Genomic DNA, 20,874 nt, shown 5'->3' with positions numbered 1-20,874 from the left:
GAAGAAATTAATTTGTAAAATACTAATAACAGTGGTTTAAATACTAAAAAAATATATAAATAAGATAAATTCAGAAAATAAGCACAGAAATATTCACATACCTGAAAACACTTTTTATTGAAAATAATCCAATATTTTTGTTTGTTTATTGATTTTTTTAACTGTTAAGTTCACCAATACTGTATGCATTGAGTCTAGTGCACGAAAATGTTCTTCATTTGTCGACGGAAGGCTTGAAAAAATGTCCGTAGAGAATTCACAGATTGAAGAGCTTCCAGAGATGACAATAAGGACTGCGATGGACCTGTATTATCATCATCATCAATATCATCATCATCTTCATCATTGTTTCCTATCTTATCAGTAATTTCAGAGAGAATATCTTCATCAGTAACTCCTGCGAAAACCATAAGATCATCATCTGCTGTTAAATAGTCTTCTATACTAATTCCAAACTTTTTACCGCTTGCTTCCTCAAGTTGGGATACGGATTTTTTGATGTGCAAAACACATTCTTGATCATCTGAGAGATCATTGTCTATGGAATTTTCATCATTATCAGATTTCTTATCTTCCATAACACAAAGACCGGCCTTTTTCCAGCAATTCCGAATGGTTTTTTCTGTTACTTCCTACCAACTTCCAGCAATATTGTCACACGCTTCCTTGACATTTACAGCTTTGAAAGGGTCTTCTACTTTATTTTCAAAGTTTACAAGTATGGAGTCCACCAACCGTTTTCTGTAATATCCTTTGAAGCACTTAATTATGCTCATATCAAGAGGCTGTAAAATTGAAGTGCAATTGGCAGGGAAAAAAGCGATTTCGATATTTTGTAGCTTTGGAAATGACGTGTGAGCACCGCAGTTATCTATCAACAAAACGATTATTTTCTTTCTCTTCTTCATTTCATTGCCTAACTTTTGTAACCATTCGGAAAAAAATTTAGACGTCATCCAAGCCTTCTTATTTGCTTTATACTCCACGGGAAGACTTTTCACGTTCTTAAAGCACCTTGGCTTCAATGATTTACCAATGACGAGAGGTTGTATTCTATGCGTTCCTGTCCTATTCCTACACAGAAGAACAGTCAGTCTCTGCTTTGATTTCTTCCCTCCATAACACTTTTCACCCTTGAATGCCAATGTTCGATCGGGTAGAAGTTGGAAAAACAGCCCAGCTTCATCTGCATTATAAATGTCTTCTGGAGCATACTTTTCTAAGATTTCTTTCATCTTGTTTTGCCGCCATTCATTTGCGTCGTGGCCCATCATTTGCGTCGTTTATCGGGGCTGACTTTCTCTCTCCGTGAACTTCTTAGAAAGTTATTCCATGACGATATAGAAAACGCATTAACCAACCATTGCTAGCTTTGAAAGTTTCGTTTCCTAGCATTGCTGCAAATTTCCGTGCTTTTGCACATAATAAAGGTCCATTTATTGGGACATTTGTTGCTCTCATCTCTTGAAACCATTTTAAAACAGCAGCATCAATGTTTTCATTTGTCGCAATTTTCAGTCGTTTTCGCTCTGGGTTAATTTCATTTGAAGTTACAGCATCTTCGATTTGCTTTCTCTTCTTTAGGAACGTTGCAACTGTAGATTGCGATAATCCATGTTTCTTAGCCGCATCAATCTGCTCCATTCCCTCAACAATATCATTGATAACGTTCAGTTTATCTCGAAAAGATACGAGGTTTGGAACTTTAATAGTATCAACAATTTATTTACAAGGAATTCAAAAGTGATTCATGTCACCATGTTTTACAGTCCTTCAATATAGTCGCCAGCATTGTGTACAACCCGTTTCCAACGATGTGGAAGTCGCAGAATACCTGTAGCAGCACCTGTTTTGTTGATAGTTTGAATGGACCGGTCTACTGCCGCAAGAATCTCAGCAACAGTTTGGAAGCGAGTGCCACGAAGTGGTTCCTTCATCTTAGGAATTAAGTCATAGTCACAAAGGCTTAGATCTGGGGAGTATGGTGGATGGTAAGGCCCTTCCCAGCCCCATCGCTTGAACAAATCAGTCACAGCTTGCGCTGCATGCGGCCGAGCATTGTCATTCAAAATGAGAGGAGCGTTCTGCAGAAAGTGTCGCCGTTTTTTTCTCAAAGCTGGTCGGAGATTGTGCTCCAAAAATGAGCAGTAATACTGCGCAGTGACGGTCTGCTGTGGGAAAATGGTATGCGTTAGGATGACACCATCACAGTCGTACATGAGAATCACCATAACTTTCACATTGCTGGGGTTCTGACGAAATTTCGAAGCGTCGTGATGACCCGTGATGACGCCTTTCGTTTGATTGGCGTTTCAGTTCTGGTTGGTATGATCGAACCCAAGTCTCATCCAGCGTAATGATACGGCATAAAAAAGCATCTCCTTCGTCCTCATAGCGCTCCAGGTGGGTTCTGGCAGCATCGTATCGTAGCCATTTCTGCATTTCCGTCAATTGACGTGGAACCCATCGTGAAGCAATTTTTCTCATGGACAGGCGTTCCTTCAGAATGTGCAGCACAGTCGTATGCGCCAATCCTGTTTGTCTGACCAGCTGACGAATCATTTGGTGGCGATCACTGTCCATTAGTGCGGCAACAGCTTGCACGTCTGCATCGCTGACACTCGGACGACCTGGCCGCAGCATGTCTGCCACGTTTTGGCGTCCTTCATTGAATGCTTTCACCCATCTTGATACGGTTTTGTAAGGCAATGCAGATTCCCCGCAAGCCTCTTGAAGCCCTTGATGATACTGTTGTGCTGTACGACCTCTGGCACATTCAATTTTTATCCAACATCGTTGTTCTTGTTTTGAAAACATCCTGACAACACTTACTTTAGACCGTGAGCTAATACAAGGATCTGTTCCTCGCGTCACTCCGCATGAGCGTGACGTAGACAGGACGAGTCTTTTTGCTGAGAGGTAAGGTAGGTATGTAGTTTACGTGTGGTATACGCGATATTCTTTGGTTTTGTTGCGTAGCGTTTTTTCAGCTGTGTTGCCACTATTAAAGTTCCAACCCTCGTAGTTGCTTTCGCCCTGCCATCTTAGGGAACAATATCGCGTGAAAGAAAGAAAAGTTTAAACCAAATGTTTCGCGTAGAACTCAAAATCGTTAAAGACTATAAAACAACCTTTGAACTCACTTTTCAGTACGTCACTTAACAACACCCCGCCTCCATCTCCCCCTGTTCCTCTAACAAAGGGCACTTGTTCTGTGACAAGGTGACCAGACAGGTCTAAATGTCTTTAAACCTTATCAGAATTCCAAAGCTTACTGGGAAATGAGACTAGGCATACATTTACACTTCACCCCCCTCACCCACTCCAATTCCCAAAAGGGTGGTCTTCATCTGTTTTGAAATCTGAACAATAGCTATTTATTCAGGGATAAGTTGAATATCCACAATGAGTCTTAATAGACGGAAAAAATAACAAAAGAAAACGAAAAAAAAAAGCATTTGAAAATCAAAATATTATTATAAAGGGAGAAAATAATACTGAAATTTAGATTGAAAAAATCGTTTTACAGAGGTTTATTGTTCTAGAGAATATAGCAATATTGAGGGGAGATTAACATTAGTTTATATGCAAAATCACCGGGACCACAAAACATTATTGTAGTAGAGGGAGTTATTGTTGTATCGGGTATCGTTGTAGCGAGAGTTTACTGTATATATAATACATTTTTATTGATTTTTTTGTTTGTTTGTTGTTCTGTAGAGTAAAATTCTGCGCGGAATTTTATGTTTTTTTGAGTTACTTTCATGTTATTTTTTGCTTATTTCACTGTTTTGTAAGATATTGAAAAGTTTTGCATGATTTTTTTTCTTCAACCGAAAGTTGGTTAATTTTTTTATTAGGATAATTAATATTTGTATTAAGGGATATAGCTCATTTCATTGTAATTTTTTCTTTTGGATATATGAGATAAAATATCATTAATTATACTTCGCTTTTCAGAATTTTTTGTTTATTGTATTCTTTTATGTTATGTATTGCTCATTTCACTGTTTTTAAGGTATTAAAAAATTTTAAGCGATTTTTTTAGGAAACAAAGTTCTTAACCTCCTTTATACCATTTGAGTTCTTAAGATTTTGCAAAGGGAAGTTGGTTAATTTAATTATTAGGATAATTAATATTTGTATTAAGGGATATTGCTTATTTCATTGTAATTTTTTTATACGTAATAACTTTTTTTTAATGAAGTTGTTCTGCAGAGTAAAATTCTACGCAATTTTTAAATTTAACGTTTGGTGTTCCCTTCAGCCATTTTTCCGGTACATTTAAAAGCCAGACGAAGGCTGGCAGCGAAGCTGCTAGTAACAAATAAAATACTAAATCAATAACTGTGTACATAAACTTAAAATTTAGAAACCAACAGCACCATGTTCTTATACTATTTACATTATATACACTATGGGGACTACGTAAGGATATAGCAAGGATTCGGGATCCGTACACACACCTTCAGCAGAAATGACATGTCCGAGGTAAGTCACTTCCTTGAATAATTTACATTTGGCTGGGCTTTACATTGGCTTCTATCAGTTTCTAGCCCGTTTCTAAAATTTTCTAGATGTTTTTCAAAACTCTTTCCGACAATGATGATGTCGTTCAGATGTATCAGGCAGGCTTCATAGGAAAAACATCTCAACACGTTCTCCATGAGGCATTCGAATGTTTCCGGCGCATTACATAATACAAATGGCATCACCTTGAACTGCAAAAGTCATTGACCGGTAATAAATGTAGACGTTTTCTCCGTCATCAATTTTCTCCGTCAAAATTTTCTAGATGTTTTTCAAAACTCTTTCCGACAATGATGATGTCGTTCAGATGTATCAGGCAGGCTTCATAGGAAAAACATCTCAACACGTTCTCCATGAGGCATTCGAATGTTTCCGGCGCATTACATAATACAAATGGCATCACCTTGAACTGCAAAAGTCATTGACCGGTAATAAATGTAGACGTTTTCTCCGTCATCAATTTTCTCCGTCAAAATTTTCTAGATGTTTTTCAAAACTCTTTCCGACAATGATGATGTCGTTCAGATGTATCAGGCAGGCTTCATAGGAAAAACATCTCAACACGTTCTCCATGAGGCATTCGAATGTTTCCGGCGCATTATATAATACAAATGGCATCATTTTGAACTGCAAAAGTCATTGACCGGTAATAAATGTAGACGTTTTCTCCGTCATCAAGGTGTATCTCTGACTGCCAATATCCACTCTTTAATTCAAGTGTCGAAAACCGCTTGCTTCCAGAGTGTCCAAAATATCGTCAATTCTAAAATGAGGGTAGCTGTCTATCTTCGCAGTCTCGTTCAACTGGCGATGGTCAACGCAAAATATAATTGAATCGTCTTTCTAACAAGGACGATTGGAAAGGCTCGTGGACTTGCTGAAGCCTCGATAACATCGCTTTCTTTTCATGTCCTTTAGAAGTTTACATTTTCCAGCTTAGAAATCAGTAGACGACTTGAATGTTGCTTGATTGCTGGATGATATCCGGTTTCGAATCTATTGCTGTGTCAAACTGGTTCGACCTACGTCAGAAGATGAGCGGGATAAAACATCTTGAAATTCTTGAATGACACCTTCGGCAGCACTCCTTTCGTTATGGCTTAGTTGTGCGGAATAACTTCAGTGTTAGGCTCTCTGACGACACCGATTCAGGAAGGTCACTGTTTCATTTAAGGCAGGTCACAGAAGTAAATGCTACAACAACTTCACCTTTCCTAATGATTTTCGGTCTACCATTGACGTTGGCAACTCTCAACGGGATAACTATCCTTGATAAGTCGACGAGTGCCGAGGCTACTAGTAGCCCTCGCGGGGGGTTACAGTTCTTGGGATATTCCAGTTCACCGTGTAAGGATCCTAAGTCTTACTAACGTTTATTTTATTTTAAAACTGTACTATCACTTCTTATTTTCTACTTCCGGCCAGAATTAAATGCTTTAACTTGTTTATGCAAATTGTCTTGCTAACACCCAAGTATTTAAGTTGTGGCTTTTTGCCAAGAGTTACAGAGAGAGAGAGTGAGGGAAGCGAGCCGCTTGCCACTGCATTCTTACGAATTTTCAATCGGTTGCTGGTTGCCTTTTTAAAGCCAGAGGTTTAGCCCTCTCGATATTTAAAAACGTATTGTAGTTTCAGCAGCTCGGCGTACTGCATACGTACCCTTTTAAAAAAGGCCAGGCTTAGTGTCAGGCATTTGTATATTAATTCAAAGTTAGCTTTTAGTTAGTAGTTTTATATTTTTACGTTCAGACCACAAGTGGTTGGTCTCTGTATCCCGAAGTACGGGAGCATCTCTAAAGTAATAGAGAATAAAGGGTTTACTATACCCTTCCTGCTTGTGACGTCTATTCCACACAATCTGGAACAGAGCTTTAGTAAGCTCCCTGTTCTTATTCAGGATACGTTATATTTCCGAAGCAAGTTAAAAGACATACATCTCCTGACAACCGTACCGGAAATTTCTATTTTCGGCTATTGATCCAGGAAATAGAAATTCTGTTCTTGTTGGTATTGTGATATCGTCTTGAGCTATGATTCTGTGGACAGATCTAACTCCATCATTAATTCCGAATAGGTTTATGTCCTCAGAGGCAAAATGCAGTTCATTATATTTAAAGTCCAAGGAAAAATTGCATTTCCTTAGAAAGTCCAATCCGAGTATGCAAGGACCTGTAATCTCTGCCACATATGCCGTGTGATAGTAAGCGGCACTTCCAAACGTGATGTTAACGTTTAATTTTCTGTTGATGTCGATCTTCTCGCCGGACATAGTCTGGAAAATAACGCAGGGCGGCGTCCAGATGAGTTTACCTTTCAGTTGCTGAGCCAAATCTTTTCCGGTGATGGTAACATTGTCTCCTGTATTGCAGGGAACTCCACTGATGTGTCACACGATAAAGTGTCCATTACTCTCGCCACTTATCGCAGAAGCGCTTTGAAATGGGCTTTTTCATTATCTGGCAACCTACGCCTGCGAGATGGCCAGTAATTAGTTTCTCCAACTTTGTCTTCAGCCGTGTCTGTTCTGCCTTCCATAGCCTCGAATTTGTTTTCTATTATGCAGATAATTTCTTTTACCATTTCCTCTTGACATGCTTTAATATTTTCTTAAAAAGCTTTCATCTTTTTTTAATGGATTATTGACCAGCTTCTATCTTTTACTGAACACCCTTCATCTCCTCTTTAACGAATTCTTAGCGCGCTCTCATCCTTTCTTGAACAGCTTTTATCTTTTATTTGAAGGCAACAGTCTTAATTGCTCCTCCATCGTTCTTGTCACTGGCATTCAATCCCACTTCGGATACCAAAAAGTGTTGCGTGAGTACGTGTTCGCAATAGATTGAATGCACACAGCTGCGATGATAGAGTGGTAAAATTTATTTTATTAAAATAAACACTTGAGAGATATAGAACTTTTCACAAAAATAGTCGTACACAACTCTTCACAATATCAGAGAGTATAATTAGTAGTTACACTTCAAACTACTCTGATCGTTAAACACAATGGAATGCAAAGCACAGCTAAAGAGCGAAACTAAACCGGAGGTAGTACTCGAAACTCACGATGACAACTGACAGCAGATACTCTCACCGGCCTTATATAGTTTTCACCCGGCCGCTGAGATATTTCTAATTCTTTCTGCTTCTTGAAATTCCCGGAAGGCAATATGAGGGTAGAATTACAGTTACAGCTAATATAATGATCAATTACATTTATTCAATTACAGTACTTATTATGGTAATACAGAGACGGACCAAAATGTCGCCATGTTTGGCGTCGAAAATTAGTCGCAAAACAATTACCAGCTTGCCAATATCTAGCCAAATTACCAAGATACCCATTTATTTAATGTTAAAAAGGCTTGCCCCTGTATTCTTACTTTGTCGGCATAGCTTCTCTCTCGATTTTTCATGCTACATTACACAGAAAAATACAACAATTCCACATATAATTGCACTAAAATCACCTATCTAAAAATGTACAAAATTTGGTACAATATTGTTACGGATTTGGTATTTAAATAGCTAATGTCAGTTGAAATATAAATTAAATGGTTTTATTCCCCACGCAGTGCAGCGCGTGACGAATATTAAAAGAAAGCTAAGCCGGAAAATTAAAAATACAAGAGCACGTGCATTTAATATTTGTTTTGTATGTTTTTGATTTCAAGAAAGTTCCAGAAAATTCTCGCGCGCGATTTAAAATCTTAAAAAAAAAAAGAGGAAAACCTCTCAATTCGATGATTAGTTAGTTTGTTGTTGTTTAAAGAGTTTGTTTAGAAAACTGCTCTTGTTGACTGTAGCGAATTCGCGGATTAGCTTTCTCTAGCTGTTTTGAATTAAGTTCTCTTGAACGTTTGAGTAGTTAAAAGATAACTACTGTGAGATATTGTAATACTGCACGAATATTTTAGGAAATTTAAGCATATTTGTTGTGATAATAATAAATTTTTGTTCATTTTTCATTGGACTTGTGCATTCATTTCGTAACGAACCAGTACGCACGCAACAATATCTTGATTTTGACTGACAGTCGCAGTTCTATTCAGCATCTGCAAAATTAGCTCGTTTGGGTGATAAAACTTCACTCTCTATTTTGGCTTTGCTGCAAAAACTCTCTTCCCATTATAATATACATCTGCAGTGGATCCCATCAGACATCGGCCTCAGAGGTAATGAAATGGCTGATGTCCTAGCTAAGAATTGTACTTCAATGACTGACCACTGGCGCCCTGACCTTTTTGGAGATCTGCTCGAGAGTTAAATCTACTGTTGCTTCTTCCTTCCATTATCCTCCGACTCATGACTGGTGCTTTGGCAGGCAGCTGGAAGATGCCGTTGCTTTTGCGGGTAATCGGACTCAGAACACTACTCGAAGCTCCTAAGTGGACACCTGAAATGCCTGAAATTTGAGCAGGGAAATATAATCTACCCCATATGCAGGAAATGTAATACTGATCATTTCACTCCTGGACATCTTGTCATCTGTTTGGGACTTGTAAAAGAGCTACTTTCGTTATGGATTTATTGACGGTTCTTGGACTCATGGATTTGGTCTAGCCTAATGGCTAACCAAATCAAGATCATAAACAACAACAAATTCTAATCTTAATTAATCTAATTAAATGAAAAAGCTTTATTTCTGAAACTACACAAGACAAGGTAAAATTTTAAACGGCAAATAATAATAGCATAAAATGAAAAATGGCATTATTTGTAGAAATGTTGCAAGGTTTGAAAATTAACTGATTAACTGTTCATTAATTTCGTCACTTTTCGTTTATTTGTTGAAAAGATCACAATTTTTTTTTCATTAACAAGCGATTAATTTTGCTGCTTTACAGTAAATTATCTTTAATGAGATACATTCCGCAAGAGAAGAAGAGGAAGAATGACCTTGCTTGTTTGCATTAGCTGCACAAAAGTCACGTGATCTCTGAGGTCATTTGCATTGTTTGTTTACAAAAGATATACATAAGTCATGTGATCAATGAGGCCATCGGAATGTATCTCATTGGAATTACATGTATAAAATTATCTTTTTTTCTTATACAGAGTGTCCAAATCAAATGTACCTAATTTGGAGAGGTCGCTCTACTTAAACAGAGAGTTTAAAAGCATGAGAAAACTGTAAAATTAGATACCAATACTCACAAAGTTTTCATTAAACAATCAGTACAATTCCACGTGAGCTTCCTTAAAGGGTTCGTACACATTTCTGCACACGGGAATTACTTTTAAGGATGATTAATGAAAGAAACTAAGGACCTATGAGCAAATGGGAACAGAATAAATTCAATTAAAAATAGGTACTATTCGGTTTCGAGGACCATAAAAAATCGCCAAACTATTGTTGATGCCAATGCTGCCAAAAATAATTGCGGCAAGAAAGGAAGTATAATAGTAAATAACTATCTAAGATTGATGTTTTAATTTTTCATTATTTATAATTTATATGAAAAAGGCTAAACATGACTGAATGGAAGCATAAGAGTAAATAACTATTTCAGATCATTATTATAATTTATATAAAAATTGCTAAACATAACTGAATGGATGCCTGCATCGCTATTTCGCTACAGACTTATCGCTAAAGCATAATTTCATCTCGTTGGTTGTTTAAACGTAATTTTCTATAATGAATGATGCCTTTTCTTTGAAAATATTCTCGGTATTGTGCAGAATCGCTCACTTATTTGTTTGCCGGGGTACAAGGGTAAAAACAATTGGATTTTTGTCAATTTTCTTTTACTGTTTAAGTGAAAATAGGTCGATGTGTACATAGATAAAGTCAAGGGGGTGCCTGATGTAGGCATGGTTCGCAAGTGTTAAAAAAGTTAGTCAGGCTCTGTTTGATGCAGTTAGTGTCATAGCTTTCTGTAGAGTTCCAGGGATTGTAACCCGGTTAATATACTTTAAGGTTCCAATAAGCCATTAAAGCACCAGAGGTGATCAGTTATTTTGCATTAAGTCTCGCTAGATGCAAAGAATAAGTTTTACTTAAATTTTTACATTTTTGTGTTTCATCTTGTGACCACAGCGATTAGTAATGAAAGGCAATAACTCTCTTTAATATGTAGAGAAAATTTTTAAGGGTAAGCAGTTAGTTATAAATAATTAAGTTAGGTAGTTTGATAACCTTAGTTTATGGATTTACATGACCACTATTAAATTTTATTTTTTAACAATATTTGTTAAAAACGCCCTATTAAAATCAAAATCTAATAAATTAATTTAATTGATTCTTAAACGATATTAGAATAGTACACATTACTATTCTAATATCGTTTATTATTTTAATTTGAGGCCTTCCCAGACATTTTGGCTATTTTATATCAATTTCCTTCTCTTTAAGCATCTTTTCTAACAATTAGAGTTTCGTCTCAATATGCAAACCATGCTCTTGCTAGTCTTTGCGTGCTTTATATCCTAACTTGTCAACATCTCCACAATGTACCTATGAGGGTTTACTTAATCTGGTAAAAGTTAAATAGTTCAAAACTCCCGACAGACGGGAATCATATTACCGCTATGTCTGAAAGTAACAACAATACCAGAAAAAGGTTTAAAAAAGCCTCTTATTTAAAAATAACTTAGTACGTAAAGGCATGTAACAAAATCAATCACAGCTCACAATGACGAAATTAAACAAGAACAGTCAAATTCAAATTAATAATGTGGATTAGTGGTCAAAGATTATACAATTTAATTTTAATTTTATTTGGCTCAGTAACTCTAGCATATGAGGAAACAGAAACGGGAAATTATAGTAAAGGGTGAAATCATACACAATTGGGAATTTACATAAAAGTAACTGCACATATCTTTGAAGAATAATTTTCTTTATGTATTCAGTTTCTTTCTTCAAACGTTTCCTTTTCATTTTAGAATTTTTGGATTTAATTAAGGATTTATGTTATTCTAAAAAACACTAAATGCATTTAGAATGTACAGAAAAAGCGGCTAATTTTATTTCTTTAGTAATATAAACATTCAGAAGAAATATGAAATATATATGGTAAAGACCCGTTACAGAGCTGATGTGGCAGAATTTTTAGAATTTTGTGACATACCGAACAACAAAATCTAGAAATGGCAAAATTTTTAGAATTTAGAGCAAGCATTTGAAGCAGAATTTAGAAAGGCACTAGGCAGCAGAATTTAGGATCCACACAGATTGTATCAGGTGGGAAAATGCCTAGTGCCTATGTGTACGATGCATTAAGACTTATTAGATGAATCTTTTAAGTTTTCAATTTCTTTATTAATACAAAAATCCCTCTCCATAATGCCTGGCCATGTGATACGATTAGAAGGTAAGGTGTTGCTCACCGTCTTTTTCGACGTTCAAGGTCCGCTACTTGTGAAATTCCTCGAGCACAGAAAAACCATTAACTCCGATGTGTACTGTGAGACACTTCGATGCTTACGCAGGTCCATCAAGAACAAAAGACCGGGGCTGCTCACGGAGGGAGTGGTTCTGCTCCGTGATAACGTGCGTCCACACGTCTCCAGAGTCACACACATGGAACTGGCCAAGTTCAAGTGGACTTTGGACCATCCGCCCTACAGTCCTTACATGTCGCCCTGCGATTTCCATGTGTATGGTCCACTGAAGAAACACCTGAAAGGGAAATGCTTCAACTCGGACGACGACTCAAAGATGCTGTGAAGGACTAGGTCTCGTCACGGCCACAGGAATTTTGGGAACAAGGAATCCTGTGGCTTGTTCATCAGCGGGATCATTGTGCTCAGGCCTATGGTGTATATTTTGAATAAAGTCTACATTTGTACCCACCATGTCGTTTCGTACCTTTTCATTTGATCACCCCTTGTATGTTTTCATTGTTCTTCCAGACGCTCTCCAAAATGTAAGAAATTCATCGCAAACATTCTGTAAAATACATCCATTACGTGTTGATACCATGGAGACATTTTTCATTTTGTCACATATTTCTCGAATCTTCTAGAATCGGTCTATAAATCTTGCCTTCAAATCCTTTTAAACTTTCCAAGCTGCAATGTCTAAAATCCTAAAAAAAAAAAACTATCCCTACCATTTCTGTAAGAGCAAAAAGCCAGAAATATTTTGGAAAAAAATGTAAAATTAATTTTATAGAGAAAACTGATGCACAGTCTGAGAATTTTGAATGTTCTGAGACAATTACATGGGAAAAAAACTTACTATGAAAAAATTAAAGAGAAGACATTTTCAATTAATTACATAGCTAATTTTGCTTTTGCTAAGAGCTGTTTCGTAAATTATGCTTTATAGCGTTATACCTTGTTTATTTTTCAGATTTAAAATATTGTATAATTAGTTGCCAAAATTAAACTTTATAATATGACAGAGGAAAAATAAAAATGTTTTATTTTAATGTTATTTTTTAAATATAATTTCAATATATTACCATTATTTTAATGAAGTTTATCAATGTTACTATGCTAAAAAAAAAATCGTCGAAAATTTCTCAGATCTCGGAATTAAAAAGTTTCTACAGAAACTGATTTTAAAATCGCCAAATCGTAATTTACAAACATTTAATAAAAGACTTCACATCCCCAAAAGCGAAAAGTTTTTAAGAGCTCTTTATTAGAAAAAATTAATTTTGAAATGCTTATGTTTATTTCTTGCTTAAAAACTCGAGTATCCCATCATTTGTATTAAAAATAGAAACAAATTATAACTCAAGAACCCATTCAAAAAATAACCATATATACGTCAGTGAATAGCCAAAAATATTCCTCCAAAATGTTAATTCACACTCAAAATGGCAGTCGTAAAAACAGACAGAAATTTCAGATGATTAAAATTAAGGACCTTCTGCTAATTTTTGCCAAAATTAAGGACTTTTAAGGTCCAAAAATCGATTCTAAAAAATCTAAGGACTTTTAAGGACCGTACGAACCCTGTCCTTAGCAGCCCTGAGAATGTCCAGACGGTAGTCCATTTCCAGCCATGTCCGGTGTAGCATTTCTGGAGTCATAGTAGTAATAGCCGCGGTTATGGAGGCACGAAGGTCTTTAATATCACGGATCTTGTATCTTTAATATCTCGGATGTATCTTTCACGTAGCCCGAAAAGAAGAAATCGAGAGAAGTCACATCGGGAGGTCTTGGTGACCAGGGAATTGGGCCACCGCGTCCTATCCATCGGTTAGGAAAAGTTGTATCTAAAAATGCGGGAACATGCTTGCCCCAGTGAGGAGGGACTCCATCTTGCTGGAGGATAACAGTGGGTTGTAAATGCTGCATATGGGGTATTGCGTAAATTTGTAACATGTCTAGGTAAATGTGTGCCGTCACAGACGTCTCAGCAAATAAAAATGGTCCTATGACTGTATCGTGTGAGCACACCAGACATTGATTTTGGGATTGCTCCGTTCCAATTTGTGTTGAGAATGGGGATTTTCTGAACCCCAAATTCTGCAATTGTGCTTATTAACGTTGTTGCTAACATTAAATGTAGCATCATTTGAAAAAAAAAAGATGCGGTTTAGAAAATCTTGTTCATTTTTGATGCGAGATAACATCTCCATAGCAAATGCTGCACGCTGAACCCATCAATTGGTTGCAGTTCCTACACAATCTGCATTTCATATGGAAGAATCCTCAGTTTTTGATGCCGCACGCCATGAATAGCTGATCGTGGCATAGATAATTCAGAAGCTACCTGCTTGATCGACTGACGAGGGCTCCGAAAGAAAGCTTGTCGAACATCTTCCACACGTGAATCAGAATGTGAACGCCGATCACCTCCGGATCTTTTCCGTACACTTCCCGTTTCGAGAAACGTTTTATGCTCTTAGCCTGGGGTGAATTTCTTTTATAAACTATTTGAAACATTCTTTGCACTTTTACTACGGATTTGTGTTCTACATACCAGAGAATAATTTGTGCCTTCTCTTGCAGTGACGCCATTTTTTCGTTTGTCGGCTCAGCAAAAGCGTAGGTGCGTCATACGCAAGAAAAAAATATTGTCGCCAAACTTTACGAATTCAGCTCCCACATATGGCCAATATCACCCTCCTCACTTTGTTTTTAATAGACTGTTCAAAATAGGTATATTTGATTCGAACACCCCGTATATCTAGAGATAGAGATGTTTAAAGTTAATAAAATTGTAGATTATTAAACCCGGATTATTTGAGGAAATAAATGTGCGTGAAAAACCTATTGGAATACTAAAGCGCACACACACACACACACACACACACAAAAAAAAGAAAAAAAAAAGAAAAAGAAAAAAATTACTGAAAATTTAATTCTTTATAAATTAAAGTCATAATTAACTACTGATGGTTCAATGAAACAAGGCTGACATGGGATTACAGATTCATTTTTCTTTCTAGACCATTTAAAATTTTTTTATACATGTAATTAATTCTCAAACAGCCCAGAAAAATACTCCTAAGATAAATGTATTTCAAATAGTTCTTAGTCTATAGCTAATATTCTTCCAAATATATATGCCAGTTTATATATGTTCCATTTAATTTCGATTTTACATCAACGCATACATTAGGGTTAACTCAGGCCACTGCTTAAGAATGCACGGATTTACTTTTTGTCAAGTGTCTTACCAGTTTTTTTTTTATTTTATTTTATTTATAGTATTTAGAATTTTCTTCGCTGATTTTTGGAATTTTTAAATTCAACTAAATAGTTCCGACCTAAATTTGGCTGGATTGTTAGTTTTGAGAACTGACTTCTGTATTTACATTTCATTAGTAGTTAGACTCAATCCGCTCGAGAAAAATTTAATCAAATGAATGGCTTTTGTGCTGTTTTTTACAATTATTTGGTTCTCTCGAAAAACTGGGCAGTTTTGCTTTACCTAATCCAACCTTCTAGAGGTTGGACTAATAAGAGCACAAGCTGTTTTGCGGTAAATTAATGTTTTAAATTGTCATTTGTAAATTTATGTCACTGTCAGTTCAGAAAGAGCTTTCGTTACACCAACTCCCTGATGACGATGTGATGAAAGTTGTAAATACTCGTTTTTTCGTTTTGCATTTGTCATATTTGAGTTTACACTACTTTTGCACTTTTTCATACATTCTCAATTTTTTTTTTTTTTTTTTTAAATCCACAATGTTCATTACGTATGCAACTAATTATACGTATATTTTGAATGGTTTCATCTGGGTTGATTATGTGAATTTAAATGTTTTTACTCTTGTTTCAGAATTGGATTAGGTTATGAACTGCTTCTTATTAGTCAGTTATACATATTTCTTACTTTTAATAAATTCATATTTAATATTTTAATGAAAAAATATTTAACTTGGAATTGGTGAGCAGATTTTAGGTTGTCCAATACAGTTGGTATATGTAGTTTCCCATAGGATAGCCAGGTAATTTACTGCAATTTTTCAGCCGGCAGCTGGACACTTAAAAATTTTGCTTTATATTTTAAGTTCAACTCGTGATTCGTGGGATGTCATGCATTAAAGGGGTAGTGATGCATTTTGAGTTTTTTAATTGGAAAAGTAACAAGAAAGTTATTATTAAAATATTTTTATTTGCCACTTCATTTTGGATTATTTCAGGAAAGTGTAATCCAGATATAATTCAGAAACTTGCTTCTGTTGAATATTCTTCAGCTACTGTTTCAAAAAAAAAAAAAAAAAAAAAAAAAAAATCATCACTTTATTATTTTTATTATGTTATTTTATTGAATTATATAACATTTTTTTCATAGACAGTTAACTTCCTTATTCTAACCTATTATATTTACTTTAAAATATATGCATTTTTTCGACAGGCCTTAAGTGCAGTTAACCCCCTTTTTGCAGGCAGTTAACTTCCTTATTTTAACCTGTTATATACTCGTACACTTAGAAATAAAGTACAAAGTCTCTAATCCGGACCTCAAAGCCACAAACTTAAACATGCGCATAATGCGTTTACGCATGCGCGTTTGATGCGTGCGTCTGCTACGCATGCACGTAAAGTGTTTACCCATGCGTGCTTCCAATAGTGAAGAAAGTAACAGAAAATGTTATCGAAAATAAAAAAATTTCGATTGACAAGTTAGTCGGTATTCTCGAAACAGCAATTACAGGACTTGAACAGTGGAACTTTGTAACTGAACAAGAAATTATGTCTGTTTATAGAATTAATGCGAAGGTATTAGCACAAAAAAACGAAGCAACTTAACATTAAAGTAAACAAATATTAATCTTTTTTTTTTGTAAATTTTGATACCCTTTAGATCATAATTGCTCTTTATTTCATAAATTACGGTTTCATATTTTTAATTGTATAATTTCTGCATGCCATCTTACCAGATTAAATTGATGATCTATAATCCTGGGGGGAAAAAAAAAAAAAAAAAACAAAACTAATCCGGAATCGCCGAAGTCTCAACGAGTCCGGATTACGGACTTTGTACTGTATATATATATATATATATATATATATATATAAAACATTTTTGCCTCAAACAATTCAATCAAGATCTTGATAAATTTATCATCTTAGTTAGTAATAAATCCAATTTACCTACTACTACTTTTCCTGAATGGAAAGCTGCACTGATTAAAGAATTTCAACATTTACTTTTCAAGACACCTTCTTTCAACTCTTTACACAATAAGAAACGACTCTATAATCTAATCAAAAAACAACAAGATAATTTTATCATTACAAAAATTGACAAAGCTAGCAACAATTTTAGTGTTATTTGAAAAAAAGTTTTACTTCGACCTTCTGCACAAAGAACTAAATAGTAATTGCACTTACCAAAAAATTACTACCAACACCAAAATTCTTATCAATAAATTTAACGCACTACATAAAAAACTTAAGATACATCCCCGGAACTATAATAACAGATTTGCTAATCTCTATGCGCTTCCAATATTTCATAAGTCTCCTATTAAATTCAGGTTTATAGCCAATAGTACCAAAAGTTATCTTAAAGAAATAGATTATCTTTTTGCAAAAAAACTTCGTTTAATACGTGACTTGATTAATAACTATGATTTTAATGATCTGCATTGCAACTGGATGATTTCAAGTAATGAGCTCGTGATTAAGACAATTAATTCACTTCAAATAAACCATATACAATGCTACGATTTCGAGAACCTTTATACTACCTTACCACTTGAAGAAATTTATACCAGCTTACTTGCTCTACCAGATATAATTCCACAGATTGCGACAATAATTGATAACAAAAAATGGCAACTTTTTCTTTCGAGCGTGCTTTTCAATAATTTTATTCTCTTTAACAATAGCATCTTCAAACAAATTCAAGGGATCCCAATGGGAGGGAATTTTTCGAGCGCTGTGTGTGACTTATTCCTTTTCACAAAAGAATTGACCTTTGTTGTTCACTAAATAAAGAACATATATTTTACCAACACATATATCGTTACACTGATGATATCATAGCCTTTAACAACAAAATAGATGCTGCTAATATCTACCCAACTTGCTTAAAACTAAATAATACAAATACGGTGCAAAATAATGTAGTATACTTTGACCTAACTATTATTGATTACAATTTTATTAGTCTACGACAAGAGGAGAGAATTCACTTTTTCTACACTAAAGTTAACCAACTGGAATTCTAATATTTCCAAAAGAATCATCATTAACACAATTTTTTCACAGCTACTTAGAATAAAAAGAATATGTAATACTACAGAACACTTACAAGAAGAAATACTTTACTTTGTCACAATTTTGAAAAATAACCAAATTCCTCATAAAATAATTAAAAATACCTTAAAAAAAGCTGGCATTAGCCTTACCAATTTTTAGATAATTTGTTTTGGATAATGAAATTTTATGCTTAAAGCCCAATGGGACGGTATAAAGTGGATGGCTGATTCAGATAATCTAATGTAAAAATTGTATAAATGTACAGATTATTCTCTTAAATACATTTTCTTTCCTCCAAAGATTTTGGCACTATACTTTAATACTATTGTTTTAATAGTTTTAAATTACTTAGATGCCCAAATTCTACTTTTATTAACAAATCGAGTCTTTTCATAGTAGCTTGACCGCCCTCTAGCTTGAAGAATGACGACTTTTATTAACAAATGACTTTTTCCAATTTACTCTTTCTTTTGTGGCCAAAAATAAGTAATTTTAGCTGAATTAGCCATTTTCACTTATTTGTAGCAGTTTTGTTCTTCTAACAAGTTGACTGACACCATTTTGAGTTCTTTTCGTGTCTTTTCATGTCTGTCACACCCTCTATAAAAAAAAAAGAGGGGACAGGAATTCCCGCCAAAACTACAATCTCAGCCCATTGGCCTATGCAGATTTAATTGTTTTGCCCACCTACGTCACACTACGAGAAGGAAGGTTGGTTGGACATGGAGGGGTTCTGCACCCTTTTCTAAACATTTTCGGATGCAAAGGACGGCACCTCCCAGGTCAGTTTTTTCGCTTCTTTTGTGTTTTTTTGGTCCTAATAAGACCCTATGACGTTTGTTTTCTTGCAAATTTAATTGCATATTAATTTGATTACAGCACCATTCTCTTTATAAAAGTTCTATCTTCTTTAAGCTATGCAGGACCAGCTCGCACGTTGTTGTAATTTTTTTACTAATAGCAGACCGCTATTTATTTTATTTTGATTTTAATATTACATTGCTCGGAGTTGCAATTACTTTTTAACACCCTAATGTGTTTTTCAGCGGACGCGTCGGGAGAAAGGAACAGAGCAGTGAAGCTCCAAAAAAGATTTATTCGAGAATATTCATGTTTTTTATAAAAAAAAATTTTGCATTAAACAAGAGCTTCAATGGTCTGTTTCGGCGAAACACGTAATGGTATTTAGCCCAGTTCGACACTCAGTTATTTTTCCCTCGAAAAGCCTGTTGAGGGTACGAGTGGGTTAATTTACCATTTTCCGCTTTGTAATTATTGTGTTTTTGCAATTTATGTTTTTCATTATAATTTTTGCATTTTATGTATTGGCATTTTTTCAGTCCATCTATTTTTTATATGTATTAACTTTTCATATATATATATTTTTTTTCCCCGTCAATCTATTTTTTATGTGTGTTAACTTTTCACAAGTCACAACGGTCAGATTAATTTTTTCGTGCATTAGCACATCTTCCAACATTAATTTTGGCGGTTTTCTTCACGTGTTTACAGTTTTTTCCAGTTTTTCCAGACAAAAATTTCTTTTCAGTTCATATTTTAGTAATACAGTGATGAAATATTTCGTGGAGCTACAGCTCCTGGTAACTTTTTAGCAAGATCGCTGCAATGTTTCTACCTACTACTATTATTTCATATCTTTTTGCAGCATTATGCGCAAAAATTTTTAAGACCAAATATGTCTTACGTCTAATTACTTGTTAGCTTTACAATTTCTTTTTCAATTATATATACATATATATATATATATATTGTTTGTCAGGTCATAAGCGCAGTTAACCCCCTTTTCGTAGGTAGTTGACTTCCTTATTCTAAACTGTTAAATATACTTAAAAATATATTTTTGAAAGGCCTTAACTGCAGTTCACTCCCTTTTTGCAGGCAGTTAACCTCTTATATATACTTAATATATATATTTTTTGACAGACCTTAAATGCAGTTAACCCCCTTTTCATGCGCAGTTAACTTCTTTATTCTGTTGTTGTTGCTAATGCTCACTTGTCTGACCTATAATTAGCCCAAGCCCATGAAATTTCTCATGGCAAGTAGTGCAAGTTTATGCTTGTCATTGGCAACAGTCTTGAGCACCTTACAGGTTACAGTGCACTGAGCTCAGTTCTGCCCCCAATTATGATGGACAGCACCCCAGGGGGGTCAGGTTCTAGGGTCTCCTGACCTTCTTCCCCTACCACCAACCTCTCGAGAGGACTTTCGGCTCGCCATATATTTATAATGCCCCCATGCCGCACGGATATTGTACATTTACGAACATCCATGCCTTCTCTGGGATTCGAACCCGGCCCCTTCGGCACTGCACTTCCTTATTCTAGCCTGCTAACCTTTATATGTACTTAAAAATATATGTATTATTTTGACAAGCCTTAACTGCAGCTAACCCCCTTTTCACGGGCAGTTAACTTCTTTATTCTAACCTGTTATATATATATATTTACATATATACGTATTTTTTGATAGGAGTAAAGTATATTATAATGGAACTTGCATGTTGATTTAGAAAGGGAATTCATTGATCATGTTGAAATTTTGTATATAGATTGCTATAAAATGTAGTTCTGCACCTCCTATTTTGGTTGCAATCAGCCACACAAAAGTATATAAATATATATATAGATCCATTCTGTTACTCGTATCAGTGTTTTTATTCTTATACGTTGATAAATACTGGTCATTTAAGGTTTTTATGCC

At 35.1% G+C, this 20,874-nt stretch overlaps 1 protein-coding gene across 6 annotated transcripts in view; it reads right to left on the bottom strand.

The window, feature by feature from the left end:
* Nucleotides 1-16,034: 16,034 nt before the first annotated feature.
* MCTS1 (malignant T-cell-amplified sequence 1 homolog) overlaps nt 16,035-20,874 on the bottom strand; it is a 43,927-nt gene continuing 39,087 nt past the window's right edge. For 2 of the 6 annotated variants that reach the window (XR_015042931.1, XR_015042933.1), the window contains 2 exons: nt 17,038-17,147; nt 16,035-16,139 (listed from right to left, as the gene is read on the bottom strand). Coding sequence is in view for 1 of the 6 variants with exons in the window: in XM_085823217.1 (XP_085679343.1) it covers nt 16,133-16,139 (7 nt within the window). In the remaining 5 variants the exon portion in view is untranslated. The remainder of the gene's footprint in view (nt 16,140-17,037; nt 17,148-20,874) is intronic. The other 4 variants (XR_015042932.1, XR_015042934.1, XM_085823216.1 and 1 more) reach the window with 2 other exon arrangements.

Source organism: Stegodyphus dumicola, chromosome 9 (genome assembly GCF_044657685.1).
Source record: "Stegodyphus dumicola isolate Sdum_Otavi_A_Nest chromosome 9, ASM4465768v1".
Classification (NCBI taxonomy): Eukaryota; Metazoa; Arthropoda; class Arachnida; order Araneae; family Eresidae; genus Stegodyphus; species Stegodyphus dumicola.
Note: the sequence above shows the minus strand (reverse complement) of the source record. Positions and strands in the feature narration are given on the sequence as shown.